Consider the following 21,097-nt stretch of genomic DNA (forward strand, 5'->3'; position numbering starts at 1 on the left):
GATATTAGAGAAAAAAAACCTGGTTAAGTATCATCCCATCCAATTGCTTAAATTTAAAATACTTAGTCAAAGATTAGTGAAACTGAATCCCTCTAAAGAATCATATTGCTAGAACAACTGTCAAATTGCCATTTTTATAACCACTTAAGTATTAGGATAGACTCAAATTGTCTTTTCCTGCAGTGTACTGTAGTTATAAGTAGTTTTCTTAGTTTTGGTATAAGTTCACCTGAGTTCATAATGCACAGACATTTTCAGATGTCACTGCCTCTAGGTATAATTATCCCAAGTCAATTCCTTCTTCAGATTTTCAGCAAGGAATACACTCGATTTAGGGTTGGGTTTTATTCCATTTTTTTACCAAATATTCTTTGCAACAGATGTTTAATTAAAGGCTGCTAGACAATTTAAACTTCTCAGAAGAATACAAATAAAAGCTGTTAATGAAGTAAATATCTGTTTAATTTACAAACATCAGTAGCATTACTGATATCAGTCCAAATATGACAAAGCACACTGCATTACACATGTACATCTAACTTTTTTGTAAAAAAAATAATAAAATAAAATTGAAAAAACATCTGCATTTTTACAGGGTACCCTGGGTTTTACTGAAAGGAGAACACAACCCACTATTGATTACCAGTTCTACATTATAATTTAGCAGCAACATGTTAACATGGGGAACATTAGGGGCAGTAGAGTAGTTTTATTATTTGGGAAAATCACAGTTTTTGATAGCACAGCCTTTTCTTCTTTTTTATAAAAAAGGTAAAGAGCTCCATAGGAATATTAATTTATAAAGATCTATCTTCTAATGGAATTTTCTACACGCCATCTTATTTTCTGTAAGTACTGTATATAGGGAAAATTAACTTCTCTACAATTGCCATCTAGTGTAAAGACATTTTCTGTAATATATTACAGGTTCTTGGAAGGTGTCCTGAATATCTGCTATATGTGGAACCACAAATTGTCACCACTTTCTATTCAGTGACACCAAGTGGTCAGATTCTAAGGAAAAGGAAAAGGGAATGGAAAGGAAAAAACAGACTGAAAACATTTACCCCAAGACGACATGCTACGTTAGTTCTATTGCAAAAAAATCCTGATTTTTAAGTCCTTTAAAAAAAATTACAAAAATACTGGGACAAATATAAATTAATATATATTAAAGCATTGAAAAACAGTAAAAGGGATGGCCTAAAAGGGTTAAGTACAATGTACTTTGATACAATAAATATTTCTCAATGAAACCCAATACTGTATAGAGTTGTTTAGAACTCATAGAAACAGAAATCCATATTATTACTAATTTATCCATCAATAATCTATTTTATCATCCCCGGAACATTTATATTACAAAAAATTAATACTGTAAAAGGGAAGATAAACACTTTTTTATGCTTCTTTTGCTAACATGCTGACATAAAAGTACACATCATCAGGAGATTTCAGGATTATAGTATATTCTTGTATCTCCTATTTCCCATTCATTAAATGAGACCCCATCTTCTCAAGATGCTTAATAATTCCAAAAGACAAAATGTGTTTCAAACAATTGTTATTTCTGCATAATCTGATTCTTTTTGCTCATAAAGCTTCCTCATCCATAGGTAAGTGATTGGTATGGTCTGTCAAGACAATAAAATAGACTGATACGAAAGTGAGAAAACAAGCCTCGAGTTCTGGTCAATATTTCATCTCTGAGTTGTTAAGTTGAAAGTCACATGTGTATAGTGTCAGTGTATCTTCAGCATGTTATAAAGAAGAATCCATGTTAAAAGCAGTTAAAGTTTCCCATTTCTGCTGCAATGTTACCAGGTCTTTTTTTTTTCTTCAAAGCTCCTCTTGGGTATGAGAAGTCTCAGTTCAAGCACTTGAATCTTTTTTTCAATGAAGAAAAAGTCTTTATTCTCATAATAAAAATAAGTCTGTTCTGTATTTTACAATATATTTCAAATATTTCCACTATGAAGCATTAATTAGTCCGACACGGTCAATAAGTATACAACATTTTCAAAAGACAAGTGTGACAGGGACACTTAGGAGGGACAATTTGTACAGCCACACTTCACTACTTTTTCAACCTCGTCCACGAAGGACGAGCCGTCGGTGCACTCGAAGGAGTATTTCCGCCTCTTGCTGCGCAGCGGCCCGCAGCACTGCCCGGCCGAGCACCCGCCTTTACATTCTAGTCTCGAAACCTTCTTGGTCGTCTGGCACGCAGCATACCCTTGCTGCTTTTGGTAGTAATCTCGGACTCGTTCCCCTCGACAAGAGATTTCTGTAGGAAACAACGTTTAAAATAAGAGACACAGTTTTGAGGCGTGGGTCAAAGAATGCATAATGCAGGAAGATGCTGTGTTACTATCTGCAGTTGGGATTGGTATTTTAAAGTTCGGCCGAGACTGTGTATTGGAAACTAGTGGTTCTTCCAAATGTAATGTGATTAATGCTGGGTTTCATTCCCTATACCTCCTATTTTCGGTAAAGCTTATATTATGTATGTGTAAACCATAAATACGAAGCTATTACAATGACAAGAAAATTGGAAGCTTAAATCTTTTCCTCTTTTATAAAAATACACATCTTCTGTTGCTACACTGCTTGCAGCTGGTTCTGTTTACCATAGGGAAATGTTTCAGAGAGCATGCAATTTAATTTATTAGACCTGGAGTTTAATATTATTCAAACTCTTATTTAATATAAGTTACATTCCGCTAACTTCATAAATTACTGAGGTATAAAGGCAGCTAAAAATGAGACATCTGTTAAAAGTTCTACAACCATATTCTTCTATTCACATCTATGTACAATACAAAATAAATGCCATCTGCGGTAAGGGAAAAGGGTAAGGGAGAGGGAGAGCTTTGATAGACAAAGGAGAAAGAAAAAGGTAGGGGGAAAAGTCATCCTGTTTTCATCCATCTCACCTGCATAATTCGCTGTGATAAATCAGTTGAAGCTGAGAGGTCAAAAGTAGAGTTTGTGATAAAACTAGGAGCAGAATCATTGGATTTGGCTTCTCAGTTGCAGAAGATAGAGAAACAATAAATACAGAAAGATACAGCAGGTAAAAGGTAGTAGTTAAATATAGTAAAAATGTGTTTCTGAATAAAGGCAAAAAAAAAAAAGAAATGTTTTCACAGCAAAACGTTTGATGAAAAAATCCTCAAAATGCAAACAAATTCATGGAAAAGGCTTGGTTTTTCTCTCATCAAGATAAAGTCTTATGGTAGAAAAAAAAGCAACAAATGTGTGTGTTGTGGAAAAAAAAAATTGGTCATGTTTTTGGCTGTTCATGTGCTTGGCTGTTCATGTTTTACTAAAAAAGCCTATTTTCTAAGACCACAACAACATGAATGAATTTTTTTTACCTTTATCACAACTGTCCCCCGTGTATCCGCTGCCGCATTCGCAATATGGTTTCCCAAGTCCTGAAAGCCTACATTTGCCATGTTTACACCTGATGGATTGGCAGGGGTTAAGCAGCATTTCCTCTTCATCACAGAGGACTCCCCCATGTCCCTGCAGGCATTTACAACTGTATGAAAATGCATTGATCGGCAAGCAGGTACCATGCACACATCTACAGGGGAAACAAGCCCAAGAGAATAAAAATAAATTATTCATCAAAGTTCAGGCTAAGCAACATTAACTACAAATACTTTGGACTGTACTCAGAAGAAATTGCTTTTGTTTCTAATGGACTTTTTCAGTGAGATGCAGTGAAGTGGTTTATACTTAGTATGCAGGTTTACACAAAAGAAGCTGCAGTATAGAACTCCCTCTCACCAGAAAATAGCCACTGTAGATGTGTTATGGAAAAATTTTACAGGCCACAAATATTAAAAACAACATTTCCTGTCCACCTACATTTTCAGCATGCTTTTGAGAAGAACACAGTGAAATAAAGCCAAAGAAAAAAGATACTCACCTGAAATCCTGGTTCATGTATCATTTAAAAGAAACTCCATATTGTCACTCACGAAATATGGGGCTCCCAGCACATAGACAGGTCAGCTACTTCCTAAGAGAAGCTATTCCTAAGAGAAGCTATTCTGACTCAAGCAATGGCAGTTTCAAGTTGCACATGTGCTTTCTCTTCAAATACATTAGTCTGTATTGCCAACTGCAAGTAGCAGGGCTTGTAATATATGAGGCAGTTCTGTGCTTCACTGCAAGGCAACAGCACTGCCCCAGAATTCATACCAAACTTCACACTAGGTGAGGCTGTGCATTGTCAAGTCTCACCCAAGGTGATTAAAGCAGCTAATTTCCCAGTTGAGCTTCAATAAACATTTGGGGCAGGCTCAAATCTTGTTGCTAATATAAAAAAGATTGTGAGTTAATCTGCATCTGCTAAGTTTTGATGTACAGTAGTATGGGAGCACACAGCTGGTCTTACTTCTCTTGGAGAGGGAGGTGGTGCTTCCCAAAAGGAGGATGCTTAATTACCTGTCCTAGCTGTAAGCTGAACATCAGGGGATTTCATCTTCTGAAACCATCACCAATGACTTGGAATAAAATGACTTCCCTTTCCTCATTTGGCAGCACAGGAACAATAACTTCCTTCCAAAAATTAGGTTATTCTCTTTAGCTGTTGTTTCCATAGAAAAATTTTCTATCTAATTACTGTTTCTTAGGGAGATCACAGTGAAAATCACAGTGAAAATTCCTCTGTGGGGAGGAATGCAATCCTGACATACAAGTTACCCTTGCTGATGTTTCTGCCCTCTAATGTTTTTCCTCTCTATAGTGTACAACTCTTGAACTTACAACCTCCTTAGTATGTTAGTTATGACAGCCACCTAAATAAGTGAAAAAATTGAGATTAAAAAAAAAAACCCATTTGATCTAAAATAAAATAATTTGTTTCAATTTGAAGATAGCAAAAATTAATCTAAAATTGCATGTTCTCTTAAAAGAAGAATTCTATTAAGAGGAACATCTCGTTTTGAAATTTTAAGATAACATAACCAGTCTAGGACTAAAAACTGCAAATATAAAACTAATAGGTTAAGCACCTCCTACTTCTCTATTGGTCAGTATTTTGAAGCAACCATTCTCCACAAAAATTGAAAATTGTTCCTGTGGTTGAAGTCTGATATTTCAAAACTGTTATTTAGCAATTCAAAATGGAAGGCTTAGACAGTATCACGGGGCAGATAGCCTTTGTTTATTTTTCATTATGTTCCGCATTTGATCTTTTCACCATATATAAAAATCCACTTTTAGGACATCTGATCTACAGTTACTCAGGTGGCACTGACATCCGGCCATGCTCTATACAGGCTTTAGATATCAAAGCAATCTGTGTCAAGATCTTTGGTAAAGTTTTGCTTTGACTTAGAAGATGATTAAATTTTAGCTAATGCCAACTCTCACACTTTTGTTTCCACCTGCTCTTTGAAGTTCTAAATTTCATTTTCTGACTGTACTGAAAGGAACATCAAGCTAAGTGCAAACTTTTGGGCACCGTTTCATCTCATCTAATTTTAGGTACCTGTGTCAGGCACTCAAGTTGGATGTATAATGCCATAAGCTCCAGACACCATCAGTCATGGGGAGAAATGAGCTTATCTAGAGGATGATTAGACGACCTTAGTTCTTATTTACTCATTTGAAATGTGCTTATTCCATTACTGACTAGAGAACAAACTTTGGTCACTATATTTTGAATTCAAACACCTAGATGTAGGTAAATGTGTCTTAAGCCTTTTCATGATGTGCAAGGATCTCTAAAAGATCACCTACTTTTTTGAAACAGAGATCACAGTGACAATTCTGTTACTCAGATAAAGCAGAATGTCAAACTGTATTAGATGGATAAAATGCATCTATTCAATGGACAATTTAGAGATGAATAAAGAAATACAGAATGAAAATCCCCTGGAAGTAAAGAACAACAAAGTTCTCCTCCACTCCAAAAAAAAAAAAAAAAATTGGTTTGGCTTTCTTTCTTAAAAGCTCACAGCACTGTATACAGCTGAAACAAATGCAATACTTTGAAGAGCAAACAAAATATTAACACTGTGCTCACTTACTTCTGTCTTTGATACTGCCTATATCTGATACTGATAACTTCATAATTTGCTGCAAAAAAGCACTCTAGTTTGGGTGATAATGTGCACAATTATAAGAAACAATGAAGAAACTAGTACTTCAAGGACAGTTTAAAGAAATTCTCTGGCATTTCTGATAGTAGAACTTGTGGGTACAGTTTGATTGCATTTTTTAATCCTGAAGTATTGAAATATAAAGTCACATTTGCATTTTATAACCTGTTTTGACTACCCTTCTTTAAAGTTACTGTGAAAGAGGACAGCCTAAAAAACTGACCAATAAAAAATTAAATGATATAACGATATCCTTCATAACCTGACTGCTCTAGCTTTGGGAAGAGTTCAAAACTTTTAAAGCTACTGGAAGAGTCTATAACCAATATAAATAAAACCGTGTTGCAAAGCATGCTAACTGCTGTACAAAACTTTAAAGGGTTAGACTCTCCACACACTATGTGAAAAGATGATTTAAACATTATTTTATATAGGAGTTGAAAATCATCTTATTAGAATCTCTTAGAAAACTTAGGCCACTGGTCCTTAAAAGTCAAAAATTACACAGGCAAATGCTGCCCTGAAAATGCAGTAGCCAAAAGATCCAAGCAGGCTTGCTTGAACAGGAAAAAAAAAAAAAGAAAAAAAAAAGAAAAAAGAAAAAAAAGATGTTGCCAAGCTGTAATAAGGACAGTGGTAAGGACAAATAGAATGGCATCTTGCTGCCCAAGATGAATAAATACAAAATAGCTTTGAACTTCTGAAATTTCTGATCTTCTTGTGCTGGGAGTCCATGAACCCAAATAGAATCTGTCTCTACAGTAAATTTGAAAGATGAATATGCATAGATATCAATACTATCATATACATAATTATACACATCTTTTTCTATGTCCACACATTTATATATAAGAATCTTTCTACAGACATGCATAAATATCTAAACTAAAATTTTCTGCTCAAATCAGTAAATAGAATTACCACACTCAGACTTAAACCAAAGTTCACCACAAAGATTGAAATCTATTTTCCTCCTAAAACCTGGGGTACTCTGAAAATATAAAATATTAGGTACGTCCATTGTATTGTTTTTCAAAAACACAGTAGAGAATATTATTTTTAATTATTGTTAATAATATTAATGATTTAATTACCTTATTCTTTACAACTGAAAATAAGAAAATAGGGGTTTTTTTCCATTTGCAACTACTTCAAAATTATTTTTGTGCCAAGGGTCATACCCACAGTTGCATCAGTGCATCTCATTACAAAAGAAGCCCATACAGAAGTATGCAAGAGCCCCTCCCAGGCTTTAGGCAAAACTTCAGCAAGATGTGTGAATCTGCTCCCCTGAACTGGGGACTTTCCCTCATTAGGTTTATGGAAAGAACATATGCTAAAACCTAGATGCTGTTTTCACTTTTACATGCCCAGGTTATGTTGCTTCTTGCAAGTGTGAACTTTTATGGAAAAATAATACACATAACAGGAGACATATGTGCACATTTTACTACTGTTTTTTCTTGAGTTAGGACATACTTATTTCCGAGACAAGGGTCGTTGGTTTGTTGATCACAGAGCGGTCCGGTCCATCCGCCTTCACACTCACAGGAGAAGCCTGACTGGCTGGTAGCATGGCACGTGCCATGCACACAAACTTTCTTATGGCAAGGCTCACAACCTGGCAGAATTCCCACTTGCAAGGGCACATTTCTGAAGTCTTGGAGTTCACTGTTGATATACAGATTCCGGATGCAGCCATGGAAGCTAGTGCCGTTCTGCCCTGGCGACTGGCGCAAAGCTGCTATGTTGTTTTTCACAGGCATGCCTAGGAAATTAATAATAGCAAATAACCAGTGTAATAATCTCACAATTTTCTATACAATAGAAACATTATATAATATATATATATATTATATAATTGTATATTATATATATAATTGTATATTATATATATAATTGTATATATATATATACAATTTCTATATAATTTTCTCCATTTTTAAAACACTTTTAAAGGAATGCTTCTTCTAAATTAATTATTCTTAGCTATTCAAACTAGAACCACGAACAATAATCTAGTTTTTGGAAATTGTCCTCGTTGTCAAGCATGCATGTAAACCAGCTCCAAACCTGTAAATCTCTAAGTCATGCTTAAGAGTTGAATATAAGACTTCACCAGCAAGGAAGCTCAGAGCTGTGAAAAGGTCAACTTTGCCCAGTTTTTCCCTAGTGAATTTAAGTCCATGATAGCACACAGTTTCTGAATCCCAGAAAAACAAAGGTTGTTGAAATTTAGCAGCTGATATGTCATTTTTTTGTGAGCTAAGATACTCAAATCCAGAAGAATTTAGTAGGACCAGTTCATCAAAATGGAGCTAGCATACACATTTCAAATGTGAGCTTTTGCTATGGAAAATTTCTTGGAAAGGATAGTTTAACAGGTTGAGGTTCCAAAACCAAAAATACTTTTGTTTAGCATGTATTAAAGACAGACTAATAAAATAAAACTAAAAGCCATTCATAGTTTGCCATTAAGGTCTAAAACGATCAATAATAAAAATAATTCAACATCCAACTACTATGTGTATACACTTTTAGATAATGTGAATGTCCCCCGTGTTGACCATTTTCAGAGTAATTCCTCTGTAACAGTCTATAGTTGTAACAGGTGTAATTAGAGCAGTAGATGTGATGCACTTATTCTGTTATAATAATTCAAGAATAATTCAGAAGGAACATTACTATCAAGTGTTCTCTTGTAAACATGAAGTTCTTCTACTCCTACCCCCTGCTTTTTGTTTTCTTTTAACTTATTGCCGACATATTAGCCTATAGCAGATAGTTCTTAAGAGAGTGCTTTCTAATAATGAATACACAAATGCCCAAATGAGTCCTGAGATTCACAAATAAAGGAAATCAAAGTACACGGAGCATAAAAAGGATCTGTTTACCTGAAAAAAATATTCTTATTAGCTGCATAGATTTATTCCTAGACAAAATCAACAATTTTCATTCTGGTACTTGAATAATGACAAGAAAGCAGAAATGTTCTGCATAGTTGCTCCTTAACCATGTAAACTGATACTTTTAATAACTTTCTATATTACTATGAACAGTTCAAGAGAGTTCATGCAGTAACCTAATGAAGTAGACGTGCCTTTCATTTAGAGGTTATTGTAATTTCATTTGTGCTAGGCTTCAGTGATTATAGAAATGAACAATATTGTATCCATACTGCTGAAGAGCCTAATCTTCTTTCATCTTATCAGTTAAGTAAATGTATAGGGTTTGTGTGGCCAGGCTTCTCCAAGAAGCTGCCAAAAGTTTCCACCATGTCCAAGACAGCCAATGCCAGCTATGTCCAGGATGGACTTGTCAAGTCTTCCTAGGCCAAGCCAATCAGCTGTGTGATAACATATCTATAAAGGAAAAAAACCACAAAAGAGTAATTGTGCAGATGTGACCAGAGAGCAGTGAGAATATTTGAGGAGCAGCTCTGCAGACACTGAGGTCAGTGTAGCAGGAGGAGGAGGAGGTGCTCCAGGTACTGGAGCTGAGATTCCCATGCAGCCCTTGGTGCAGCCCATGGTGAGGTAGCTATGCCCCTGCAGCCCATGGACGTTCACAGGGGAGCAGAGATCCACCTGCTCCATGGAGGAGACCATGCTGGAGCAGGTGGATGCTTAAGAGAAGACTGTGACCCCATGGGCAGCCTGCGCTGGAGCAGGCTCCTGGCAGGACCTGTGGAGAGAGGAGCCCCCACTGAAGCATGTTTTCTTTGACTTGTGACCCTGGGGACCCATGCTGGAGCAGCCTGTTCCTGAAGAACTGCATCCCATGGGAAAAAAGGGATCCATGCAGGAGCAGTTTGTGGAGAACCATCTCCCCTGTGAGGGACCCCAGCTGGAAGAGGGGAAGGACTCCTTTCTCTGAGGAGCATGTAATGGCAGAAACAATGTGATGAATGGACCATAACCCATATGCCTCATGTGCCTGCACTGCTTGTAGGAAGGAGATAGAGAACTGGGGGAAAAGAAATTAAGCCTGAGAAGGAAGGGTGGGGGGGAGGTGTCTTTAAGAAATGTTTTACTTCTCCTTATCCTACTGTGATTTGGCTTGGTAATACATTAAATTAATTTCTTCAAGTTGAGTCTGTTTTGCCACATCAGTAATTGGTGAGGGTTCTCTCCCCATCTGCATCTCAACTTATGAGCTTTCATTGCATTTCCTCTCCCCTGTCCAGTTGAGAAGGGTGATAGAGTGGCTTTGGTGGGCACCTGGCATCCAGGCAGGGTCAAACTGTAAAATAGGCTTTGAACTATTATATTAAAGGACTCAGACTGCAAACAATCATGAGTTTACATCTCCTCACATCTACTTGCCATATTCTCAAGCCAGGGACAGGGCAGAGTCATCAAGACCCTTTCACCCTGTTTTCTACCTTGAAAGCCACACTCAGCTAATGTTAATAGAAAATGCTTGAAGTATCTCAGCAGAATAGATGCACTGAAGTTACTTTTTGTAAAAATAAAAGGTGTACAAATCTAAGCACACCAATGCAATGCTAAACTAGATGTTATACTTGAAAGTGTCAGGCAACTTAGATGTGATTTCTGGGAACCATATAAGCACATATGTTTGATACCAGGCAATAGGTGGTATATCACACATGATTCAGAAGTTTTTTGTCTATTTTCTCTAATAAGGGAGACATTTGGAAACACAATAAAAACATATGCACAAGCTTTCAGCCTATACACTTTTGCTTCTTCTAGGAAGATACCAAATGTCAGAAGGCCAAAGTGTGTGTAAAACCTGCTTATATTCTTTAGAAATATTTGTTAGATAATTTTTATATAAAGATTCTTTACCAGTTAGGAAAGAACTGACATAGAAACAATACAGAAAAATATTTCAGATCTATTTTTGGCAAGGTAAGAGAGTAGTTCCCACCTCCTTTTAAGCTTTTGGACACTGAACCTGACTACAGGTAAATGACTGTTCAAGGAGGCAAATGGTAGGAATCTCTCTTAAATAACAGTCACACAGTAAAACTGTCGAAACGAGTATCTAATTCGAGAAGCTGCCAGAACAGAGCAGGCACAAATGAGAAGCAGCTGATACTCTACCTGTCTCAGAAATAGGGACATCCATGAAAGAAGGTGCCACTCTCAACTAGTAAAATATGCTCTAATTTCCGAGAGAAGAATGTGGAGTATCAGTGATGTCTGTGACTCCTTTGAAGAATTTTTGAGAAGAAACAGATTGTCCCTTAAGAATTCGTACAAAAGCCATGCACTTTCAATATGATTTACTGAAATTTGTTACAGAAAGACTGAAAAAAAACAAGCATGTGTATTCTGACCACACACTCCATACCCTCAGAAGAGGCAAAAAAACCCCAAAAGGTATAAATCAATTAGTTCAGTTTTTATAAAAAAAAAAAAAAGTTAAATTACCCCTTTTAAACCAAGCTACATATTGTGACCCAAGAGTAACATAAAAAAAAAGGGAGGAAGGCAGAGAGAGAGGGAATGAGAGAGAATGAGAGCATATACTGTACAAGGGCTTGCTGTTAAGTCTGAATTTCAGCCTGCCAACTGAGGTGATGCTTATCAGAAATGCCATTTTAGCAGGAAAGTGGTAAGAGTAAGTGTAAGCTACATGATGATTTAGGTGTCAAACTAAGACTTTGGCAAAGATAAAAATACTGCATAAAAATCTAGTGAGAATTTAAGTTCTTAACTGATGAAAATGTGTAATAAAATTCCCTAAAAAAATTCTAGATATAGTTGGATAAGAAAAAAATTACTGAATTTCAAAAAGATGGGTGATATAAAGTTAAAAGAGTGAAAAATTACCTGTCTTGAGAATTTTAAAAAATCATAAACAGATAAATTTGATAAAGAAGAGGAAAGATTAAGATCTGAATGTCAACCTACTGGATTTTTTTCCCTTTATTTTGTTACAATGTGCTTCTATGATTGGTTTTTATTATTTTTGGGATCAACATTTTCTATGAAAGCAGAATAATTGTCTGTTTGGAGCCTGAATGTGAAAAATTACATTAGAATAAACACAGAACCTCCCTAAGGAACATGCACTAGAATGCAGAAGACTGCTGCTCTTAGGTATCAAACCACTAAGAGAAAAGATTATTTCCAAAAGTTATTCTTCCAATACTTGAAAATGACAATGCAGATTATTATGATTCTCTTAATGGAGGCACAGATCTGCAGGGTGAAGAAGCAAGGAAGAGAACCATATGTCACAAATCAGCATTGCAGTGGTAACAATGTGCCCAGAATAAATGTTTACAGTTGTCAGTCTGGCCTCATTTCATCAAAAGGTGCTTATAACAGACAGGAGGATTATTGCTCTGCACTAAGCTCAGCTTTCAAGTAGTACAATTGGCCTCAGCAGTCATTAAACAAACCGATGTTGATAACACAAGTAAGCAAGCACACAGTGTCCTATCAGAGTCTAGGACCCCCTCTTCCAAATGTGGCACAGGACACTGTGTAAACAGAAATGATACACAGGAAAAAATGCAATGTGCATTTTCGGAGAGCAATCCATGTTTGAAGGCATCAGTACATCGAACAAACAAATGTACCTCTGATGGCACAGCTTTTTGCAAGGAGGCAAGATGCTTAAGTCTAAAAAGTAATTCTCAAATATAAAAGAAATAGGCAAAATGAAAAAGAAAGTACATTTTTTTTAACAGAAAGAACAGATCAGAAGGAAATTCCTTACATGCCTGTTGTAAGAGTATAAGCTTAAACTAAGTAGAACATGAAAATCTGTAGCTTTTAAAAAGTATTTAAAACCCATTCCAAATCTCTGAACTTTTAAGAACTTTGACTTGCTACCAAGTAAGAAGGTACTAAGTGTTGGCTGAATTTTCTGACTTTTACCTAGATTGCACAGGTCCAAAGAAATCCAGCAGAAACTGCTAGTTAAAACAATGTGTTTGAACTCACAGGTCTACAGAGTAACTGACATCAAATGATCAAAATTTTTCAAATCTTTTAGCTGCTCAAGTTAAACAAACAATTAAGCAAACAATATTTTTTTTTCTCAAAAAACCAAAACCTAAGTCTGACACATACAGTGAAGCAACTGTCTGGGCACATTCTTTCCTAGTGTCCTAACTCTAATCAGCCCTAATCAGTAAGATCTCCAGACATAAATTATACTTCATGGCTTTACACACTGCTATCATTTCCTGCAGATATCAGTACAGGGAAACAGGAATGTAAAATGAGCAAAACAGAATGCTACCATTCTACACTTTCTGAATAGGCATTACTAAATCTTCATGCAGCTAAACAAAGTTGAGCACACCTCTTCAGTATAATAAAAGGCTAAATAACAGCAGAAATTTACAAAATTTTACAGTTATAAAAAATAATAATTATAGAAAAGCAACCAGTGTAGTTTGAGGACATATTATTTCTTAAAATTGAAGCTATTGACATTAACTGCCAAAGTTTCATCTTAAGGAGTTATGTCAATGAATGAGTCTCTTTAAGAAACACAAGAATGCGTTTCTTAAAAAATGTTACCACAGTAAATTATCTATAATACCTCTTGTAAGAAGCAATAAAATCCTCTTACCTCCTACATACAGTGGAGAATCAAAGTTCAGAGTGGATTGCTTGGACAAGTTGGTAATTGTCTTAGGGCTTCCTCCATCAATAGATAAAGATAGAATCTGATCCATAGCTAGCAGCTCCACAATGTGGAAATTTCCATCATTAATAGTTTCCACACTGCAAAATAAACATTAATAATAAACAGTTGATGGTCAGGTTAGAACAGCTTTTTACCTTTTCCCCCTTTAAGAGTCAATAAAGTTTCAGAACAGAACTTCTGTAGGAGTGCACTCCCCTGAAAATTCCATTTTAAGCAAAGACATGCACATATGCTTAAAAGCCAATACAATACAATACATCCCTTCTTCTGGACTAGTGATGACAGGGCTGAAATCCCTTTTCTATGAAGACAGGCTTTGGGAGTTGGAGAAGAGAACACTCTGGGAAGACCTTATAGCAGCTTTTGAACATTGAAAGGGAGCTTGTAAGAAATATGGAGAGAGACTTTCTACCAGAGCCTGCAGTAACAGGACATAGCCCAACTGTTAAACTGAGAGGGTAGATATAGATCAGATAGAATCTATTAAGTAAAAGAAGTGACATTAAAAAAAAGTTCTTTAATATGAGGGTGGGTTAATATGAAATACTGGGACAAGTTGCCAGAGAATTTGTGGACCAGTTAGTGGAAATGCTCAGGGATCCGGTTGGATGGGGCACTGTACAACTTAATCTAGGGGAAGCTGTCCCTGCCCATAACAAAGAAGATGGAACTAGGTGATTGTTTAAGGTCCCTTCCAACTTAAACCATTATGTGATTCTAATATTACTTCAAGAACATATTTGCATGCAAGTCTCTGTGTAACCTACATTTTGCAGAGTATTGGGTTTACTTATCTTGCAAATATGAAGGCCTGAGTCAACTCCAGTGATAAATAAATCTATTTCATGGAATATGGAACTGCATCTAACTGTAGTCCTGCCCAACAAAATCATATCATTGGTCCAGACAGCTCCACTGACACTTGCAATAAAGTTATTTGTTATCTATATTGGACATGGTTACTTAAGTGTGTTCAGCTTCTGGCTAGTACAGTGAATATGAATGTTGTATTTTTTTTTCTCTCATCTACATATACCATTTCCTTCTGCTTACTAACAAGATATGAACTCACTAGTAGGAGAATGCCTGAAAGTTCTCAAAGTGGAAATGCTTGCTTCAAGCATGGTGCTTACCCTGCCTAAGGATGAGCTTACTCATGCTGCTGGACACAAAAAATAGCTGCTGGTGCTTATCAGCCTCAATATCTACGGAGCAAGTGCTTAAGTGCAGGAACTACTCTGCACTTGAACACTGCTTAAATACATCAGAGAAGGAAGAATATCATTACTCAGTTCTGGGACTGAATATATCATTGTACTTGCACAACTTGTAGTCCATTTTCCATTGCAGAAATAGAGCTGAATATATGCATGCAAGGTGTGAGCTGTAGTCCAGAGACCAAACTTTAAAAGCATTCCCATGAAAGCCTTTATTTGTTTCAGGGCACCCTCAAATAAGTGAGCTTAATCCTTTGAAAAAAGTTATTTAAATGAACCAATTGTATGATAGCCTGAAATGGACAGTCACACAGTCAATTAGCTCTTCTCATTGAGAAAGCAGGATAGCTGAAAGGGATTAAGTTCCTAAATCTCAAGGCAAAAATCAAGCAAATTACCTTAAAACATCCTTAGTGATGTTTTAATTAAGCTAACTGCTTTTGTCCTGGAACAGATCAGCAGCACACTTGGTCATTCACAGCTGTGACACATTAAATAGCTTCTTAGCCATTTATTACCAACTCTGTGAACAGCCTTTGCTTACTATGGATCAAAGATCTGCATGGTAGCATGCATGCTTTACATAAACCCAGCTCTATTTGAGAGTACAAACACATGACAGAGCAGACACTGGCACAATAAACACTTTATGGGAGCTGTCAGGAGGGGGACTGCCAGTTTCCATGGGGGGAAAGGAAACAGTCAGGGTTTATCATTCCTAAAGCGAGAGACTTATTCAAGGTATCAAGAGATTTGTTTGATCTGATCAAGCAATATAAAAGATGCTGTGATTAAGTTACTTAACACATTTCAATGAATCCAGCCAAAAAAATGTGCTAAAAAATCAAAGTGCATATAACTTGATTTCAGGAAGCATGTAATATTTCTTGATGCAATGTTCTTGTTTCAAGGAAACATATTTTACAACTTCTAAACCTTTCACTCAATAGCATTTATAAGAATAAGAGCAACACAAAAAATGCATTTTTAGAGCAAGGGGTAGTTCCAGGGATATACAAACCATAGTGTGTGAAGGGAATGTGTCTCTGATAAGAGTGATTATTAAAAGTCTCTGGTTTAAACTGTTTCACTGGTAAAAATTTACTGCAGAAAGAGAAGCTCTCCTAGGTAAGGATGGTTTAAATTGAAGAGGAAATAAACTCAAGGCATATTTGCAATATTTCCTGCCAATGCACTTACATTACTTCTAGCCCATTTCCCATTGGAGTTATGAGAGCTGAATGCATAGATTGTAATGAAAAGCTGTAAGAAGAACTGATTTAAGGCTTCTGGTACTCTGTAGAAGAATAATGATCTGGGAATAAATAGTCCCACATTTCCAATAAATATATGATGAAAACTAGTTTACAGAACGAAAGATTTTTTTTTAATGTAAAAAACAGTTAACATTTAAAAATGGATGCCCAGACAGAATAAAACACAAGTGGATCAAATTTTTCCAAATAACCATCTCCAATGAATGAATATTATTTATTGGTCTTGGCAGTGCCATCATCTCATTTCTCAGATTGACTGATGACTGCTTTTGGGATGCAGGCTCTTCCTGCAGTCAGTTCCCATGAACTGGGAGGACAGGAGGGAAGCAGAAGGGAGGGACTAGAAGGAAGGACTGGAAACATTCCAGGAGACAGCTTTTAATAGGTAACAAAAGTACAGAAAGACAACATGCAATGAATGGATAAAAAGAAGGTAAAGACCTTAAAAAGGGCACGAGATATCACAAAGATTCTGGGAGGTAAAACAGTAAGAACTGGAAATAATGAAGGGATTTGAGTAAACTGTGTAAAAGGTTCTGTGCTACAACACACTCTTTTCAAGAACCTGAAATAGACAATAAACAGTACACAGTTTGGAGAGCTATCACTAGATGCACATATATACTATAAATCAATGCGGAAATGTATAAATGACTTCCAAAATAGAATGATGAAATCACAGACAAATTTTGGTTGGAAAAGACCCCTAAGATCATCAAGTCCAGCAACTAAACCAGCACTGCCAAGTCCACCACCAAACAATGTCCCTAAGTGCCTGATCTACACTTCTGTTGAATACCTCCATGAATGGTGACTACACCACTTCCCTGGGCAGCCTGTTCCACTGCTTGACAACCATTTACGTGATGAAATTTTTCCTAATATCCAATCTAAGCCTTTCCTGGTGCAACTTAAGGCCTTTTCCTCTTGTCCTATTGCTTGTTATTTGTGAGAGGCTGCAATCTTTCAGACAGCTGTAGAAAGAGATAAGGTATGCCCTCAGCCTTGCCTCAACAACAGACTTCACTACAGTTGGACTATCACATGATAGCTTTCAAATATCTCAGAAACTCACCATTATGCTTATCAGAAATGAAATGTAGGTTAACAACAATAACAATAACAGAAACTAAAAATAGTAACTAAAAGTGTGTATCTGCTTCACTAAACAACTGTGTCACTCTGTAAGGTGTAACTACATTTCCTGTCCCTCTCTTCACTACACTTCCATTCTTCATTTGTCACATAATTCAAAAGAGACAATCAACTATGTAAGGGAGATGCTTCTTATTATTTTGTAACAGTAACCTAATTGGGGCTCTTTGTTAATTGTTCACTTTGTTATTAACTCCTTCCATGCTTATGTTTGGTTTTTTTTCTGTGTGAGTACTGTTTTTCAATCTTTCTAGATTAATCTTTATAGATAACCATAATGGACAAGTATGAATTACCAGTATTTGTTATGTTTCAACAATGCCAGAGAAAGCATAAATTTATGGGAAGGGCATATATGTTTTGAAAGAGAAGAAGTATTCTTAATAGATTATAGAAATGGGAGCCAAAATAACTTGGAACTACATATGACCCTTATTCCTATTGCATCTTATTCTCAGACAGATGTACCTATTGAATAAAAATCAACAAAAATAATTAAACTCCTGAGAAAAAAGAATCTAAATTTCTTGTGTAGCCCTAACCCAGATAGAAAATAAAAATATTATTTTAATAGGAGTATAATAATTTATAAAAATCATTTATTTTCACTGAAATGTCCCTAATAGAATGCAGAACAGTGTCACTATTACAAACTATAGAAGTGAATACACCTATATATAATTTTACAATAAAAGGTGTAAATAGAGTGAAAAGAACATTCAAGAAAAACTGAAGAAAAATCAAGAAAGTAATTTTAGTGCCAAGAGGGCAGTCAAGACCAGGAACTGATGCCTCTTGTCTTTCTGCTCACTCTTGCAATGACTGTTGCTAATTCCTGTGAAGTTATACAATATCTCCCAAAAAAATCAGGAGGTAATTTTTCAGATAGCCAGAGAAATATGATTAAAAAAAAACCACTACAAAAATTATGCTACAGAAGCAGCTGTAGATTCTTTCTCTTAATGACTTTGGAAGCAAAAGCCATTTCTTTTCAAAGGTAGTGCCTTTTTCAGAAATCAAGTTTTTAGCTTTTTCTTCACTTGCCAGGGAAAAATCCCACATTATATGACTGCCTAACAGAGAAGAGAAGAAAAGCTTCTATTTAATTTCTGCTTATACAGTGTAGTTTTTCATTTTACTCAGCACACTAGGAAATTATTTGGCAGTTACAACTAAGAAAAAACTCCACTGCTACATGTAAGCTTTACAAATGTACAAATATTCTGCTGAAAGCTAACTCTTATTCTCTTTAAATGCATCAAATAATATATTATTTGCCTGACATATCTGCATTAGAGTTACTTGCCAACCAAATCACATCTTTTGGCAAGAAGTTTTAAGTGTCTGACAACACATTAATTTGCGTATATTTCTTTTAACCATGTATTAAAAAATGTGACTTTGATATAAGTAATGAATGTAGGTTTTGTTTCAGTTACAAATGTGTTTCATCCAGGTTCACCTGTAAATAGCAGAGGCTGGATATGATCCTGTGTCATAGCTGACCCTCACTCTACCCCGGTACAGTTCCACTGCTATATGATCTTTATCGCCTTTATACAGCAGGATCCCACTGTCTTCATCTGTGGCAATCTAGTTAAAAGATAGAAATATTTAGAAACCACAAAAATTAGGTATTTATTCAAAATGAGGTATTAAGTGAATCTCTGAATTTACTGCCATAATCTGCTACTTCATTATAAAATTCTTTTTTGAAGGACAACCTGAAAAAACTCTTTCTCATCCTATCAATAAGCCCATCTAATTCACTGTGAATATAGAGTTATTGCATTAATTCTTCTAGATTTTTAGCTCAAACTGTGAAAATCTCTTTAAGTGAGCCAATGACAACTTTGGGTCATTTTCCACATCATGGAAAGTCATTTACTCTCTTTTCCAGAAAAGAGAATCCACAACACAAGCAAACTTACCTGTAGAGTGATATTGGTTTGGGGGCGTATCTTAGTTGAAGGGATTTGCAGATAGGATTCTTTGTTGACGAAGTTTATACTAATCAGCTTTTCACATTTCTCACCCTGGTATCCTGATAAACACTGACAGATGGGTTCACTTTCTTTTATGATACACTGGGCCCCATTTTGACATTCGTAATTATCACAAGGGCTGGTGCGAGGTAGAACCATTGGCGGTGAAAACTCACAAAACAAGCCACTAGATGAAAACAGAAGACAATCAGTATTTCCAAGAAAAAACAACTGTGACAGAAGACATCCATGTTTGTACTGCCTTCAGATCTTTCTCACCTGTACCCTTCTGGGCAAATGCAGGTGTATCCATTAACTGCATCCGTGCACTGCGCTCCGTTTTTGCATTTGTTGTCCTGGCAGTCGTCAAAGTCAATGTCACAATGCTCACCTACATATCCAGGTGTGCAATCACATCTGTAAAACAGCAAAGCAAACTGGATAGCACAGTGCCTTTTAATGACCTGCTGTGATTATAACAAAGTTAAGGAACTACTGTATTGTTTAAAAATCAAGGGAAAAAAAGGCATTACTAATACTTTGTGTGCAAAGACTTTATAGCTTCATCATACTATTAGATGGGGAATCTACATATGTAATGAATACAGGTTTGCTAGTTAAAATGTTTACACATCTGCCATTATATTGAAGAATTGTGTGCAAATCTAGAGAGCCCTCATTAATAATTTAGGCAGTTTTTAGAATTTATGAGCACCACAGAATGTTACAGGATGTTATTCATGGCTGCAAACACTAAACATAATCAATATGCTTGAAACCAAGACAAATAATCTGAAGCTGGTACTGATGGTTATTAGATTTGTCAACTGAACAGCTATGAACAGACCAATGGTCCATTTATGCAGTTTAAAGGCTATGCATAATTCTTTTGCTCCTAAGGTTCCACCAGTCTGATTTACTAAAAACAGCTCCATGGTTGTTGAACTAACAGAAGTCTCAAAGCCCATCATCTGTCCTCCCTGAAGCCCCACTGGTCTAGAAACAGCCCATCCTCAAGAGAGTATGTAATGATTTTTGTTTGTTGGTTTGTTTGGGGGTTTTTTCCATGTGAAATTCTCATTGCTAATGCTGGTGGCATTCCTTCAGGGAATTCTCATATATAGGACTGAGAGAATGCTCGGAACTCTGTCAAAAATTAATGGAAAATATTACAAATCCATGCATCCATATGATGTGTTTTTAAATTAAGATGTCATTTATTGATTTCATTAGATCTTGTAATTACCTCCTCAGTGTCATTTCTTTTACTATCTAAAATTTTCTCTAAGCTGGCAAGAGTGATTTTAAATAGCCATGTAAGTTTAAATTTAGCACTTCAATCAAATATGTTTCATTTTTTTTCAACAACAGATAGGAAGAAGACAAGGGAAAAAGAATATAGAGCAACCTATCAAATGTCTGACTGAGATACATCTTGAAGTACACTCCATGTGCTATTTTCTGATTTAAAAGTAACAGGAAAGATTAGTGAACTGGAGGTAAACTAGGTTTATTGAAGTGACAGGAAAAAACAAACATAATGCACTACAACAGAAACCAAACAATATTTCTATTTTCCAGTTTGAAACTATCAATTTAATTTCACATTCAACTGAATATTTAATATTTTTATGCCATATTTTAAATAAAATGTCATTTCATAAGTAGTGGGAATGACAATATGATTTTAGCACAAAAGC

At 35.8% G+C, this 21,097-nt stretch overlaps 1 protein-coding gene across 7 annotated transcripts in view; it reads right to left on the reverse strand.

Annotated features, from left to right (window-relative positions):
- Nucleotides 1-440: 440 nt before the first annotated feature.
- The window catches only part of SLIT2 (slit guidance ligand 2), a 258,782-nt gene continuing 238,125 nt past the window's right edge, over nucleotides 441-21,097 (reverse strand). For 4 of the 7 annotated variants that reach the window (XM_066548563.1, XM_066548566.1, XM_066548564.1 and 1 more), the window contains 7 exons: nucleotides 19,677-19,814; nucleotides 19,344-19,584; nucleotides 18,875-19,005; nucleotides 13,686-13,840; nucleotides 7,602-7,890; nucleotides 3,381-3,592; nucleotides 441-2,287 (listed from right to left, as the gene is read on the reverse strand). In XM_066548563.1, coding sequence (XP_066404660.1) covers nucleotides 2,046-2,287; nucleotides 3,381-3,592; nucleotides 7,602-7,890; nucleotides 13,686-13,840; nucleotides 18,875-19,005; nucleotides 19,344-19,584; nucleotides 19,677-19,814 — 1,408 coding nt within the window. In that variant the 3' untranslated portion in view covers nucleotides 441-2,045. Of the gene's footprint in view, nucleotides 2,288-2,936; nucleotides 3,026-3,380; nucleotides 3,593-7,601; nucleotides 7,891-13,685; nucleotides 13,841-18,874; nucleotides 19,006-19,343; nucleotides 19,585-19,676; nucleotides 19,815-21,097 lie in introns of all 7 variants that reach the window. The other 3 variants (XM_066548569.1, XM_066548567.1, XM_066548570.1) reach the window with 3 other exon arrangements.

This window comes from Molothrus aeneus, chromosome 4 (genome assembly GCF_037042795.1).
Source record: "Molothrus aeneus isolate 106 chromosome 4, BPBGC_Maene_1.0, whole genome shotgun sequence".
NCBI classification, from domain to species: Eukaryota; Metazoa; Chordata; class Aves; order Passeriformes; family Icteridae; genus Molothrus; species Molothrus aeneus.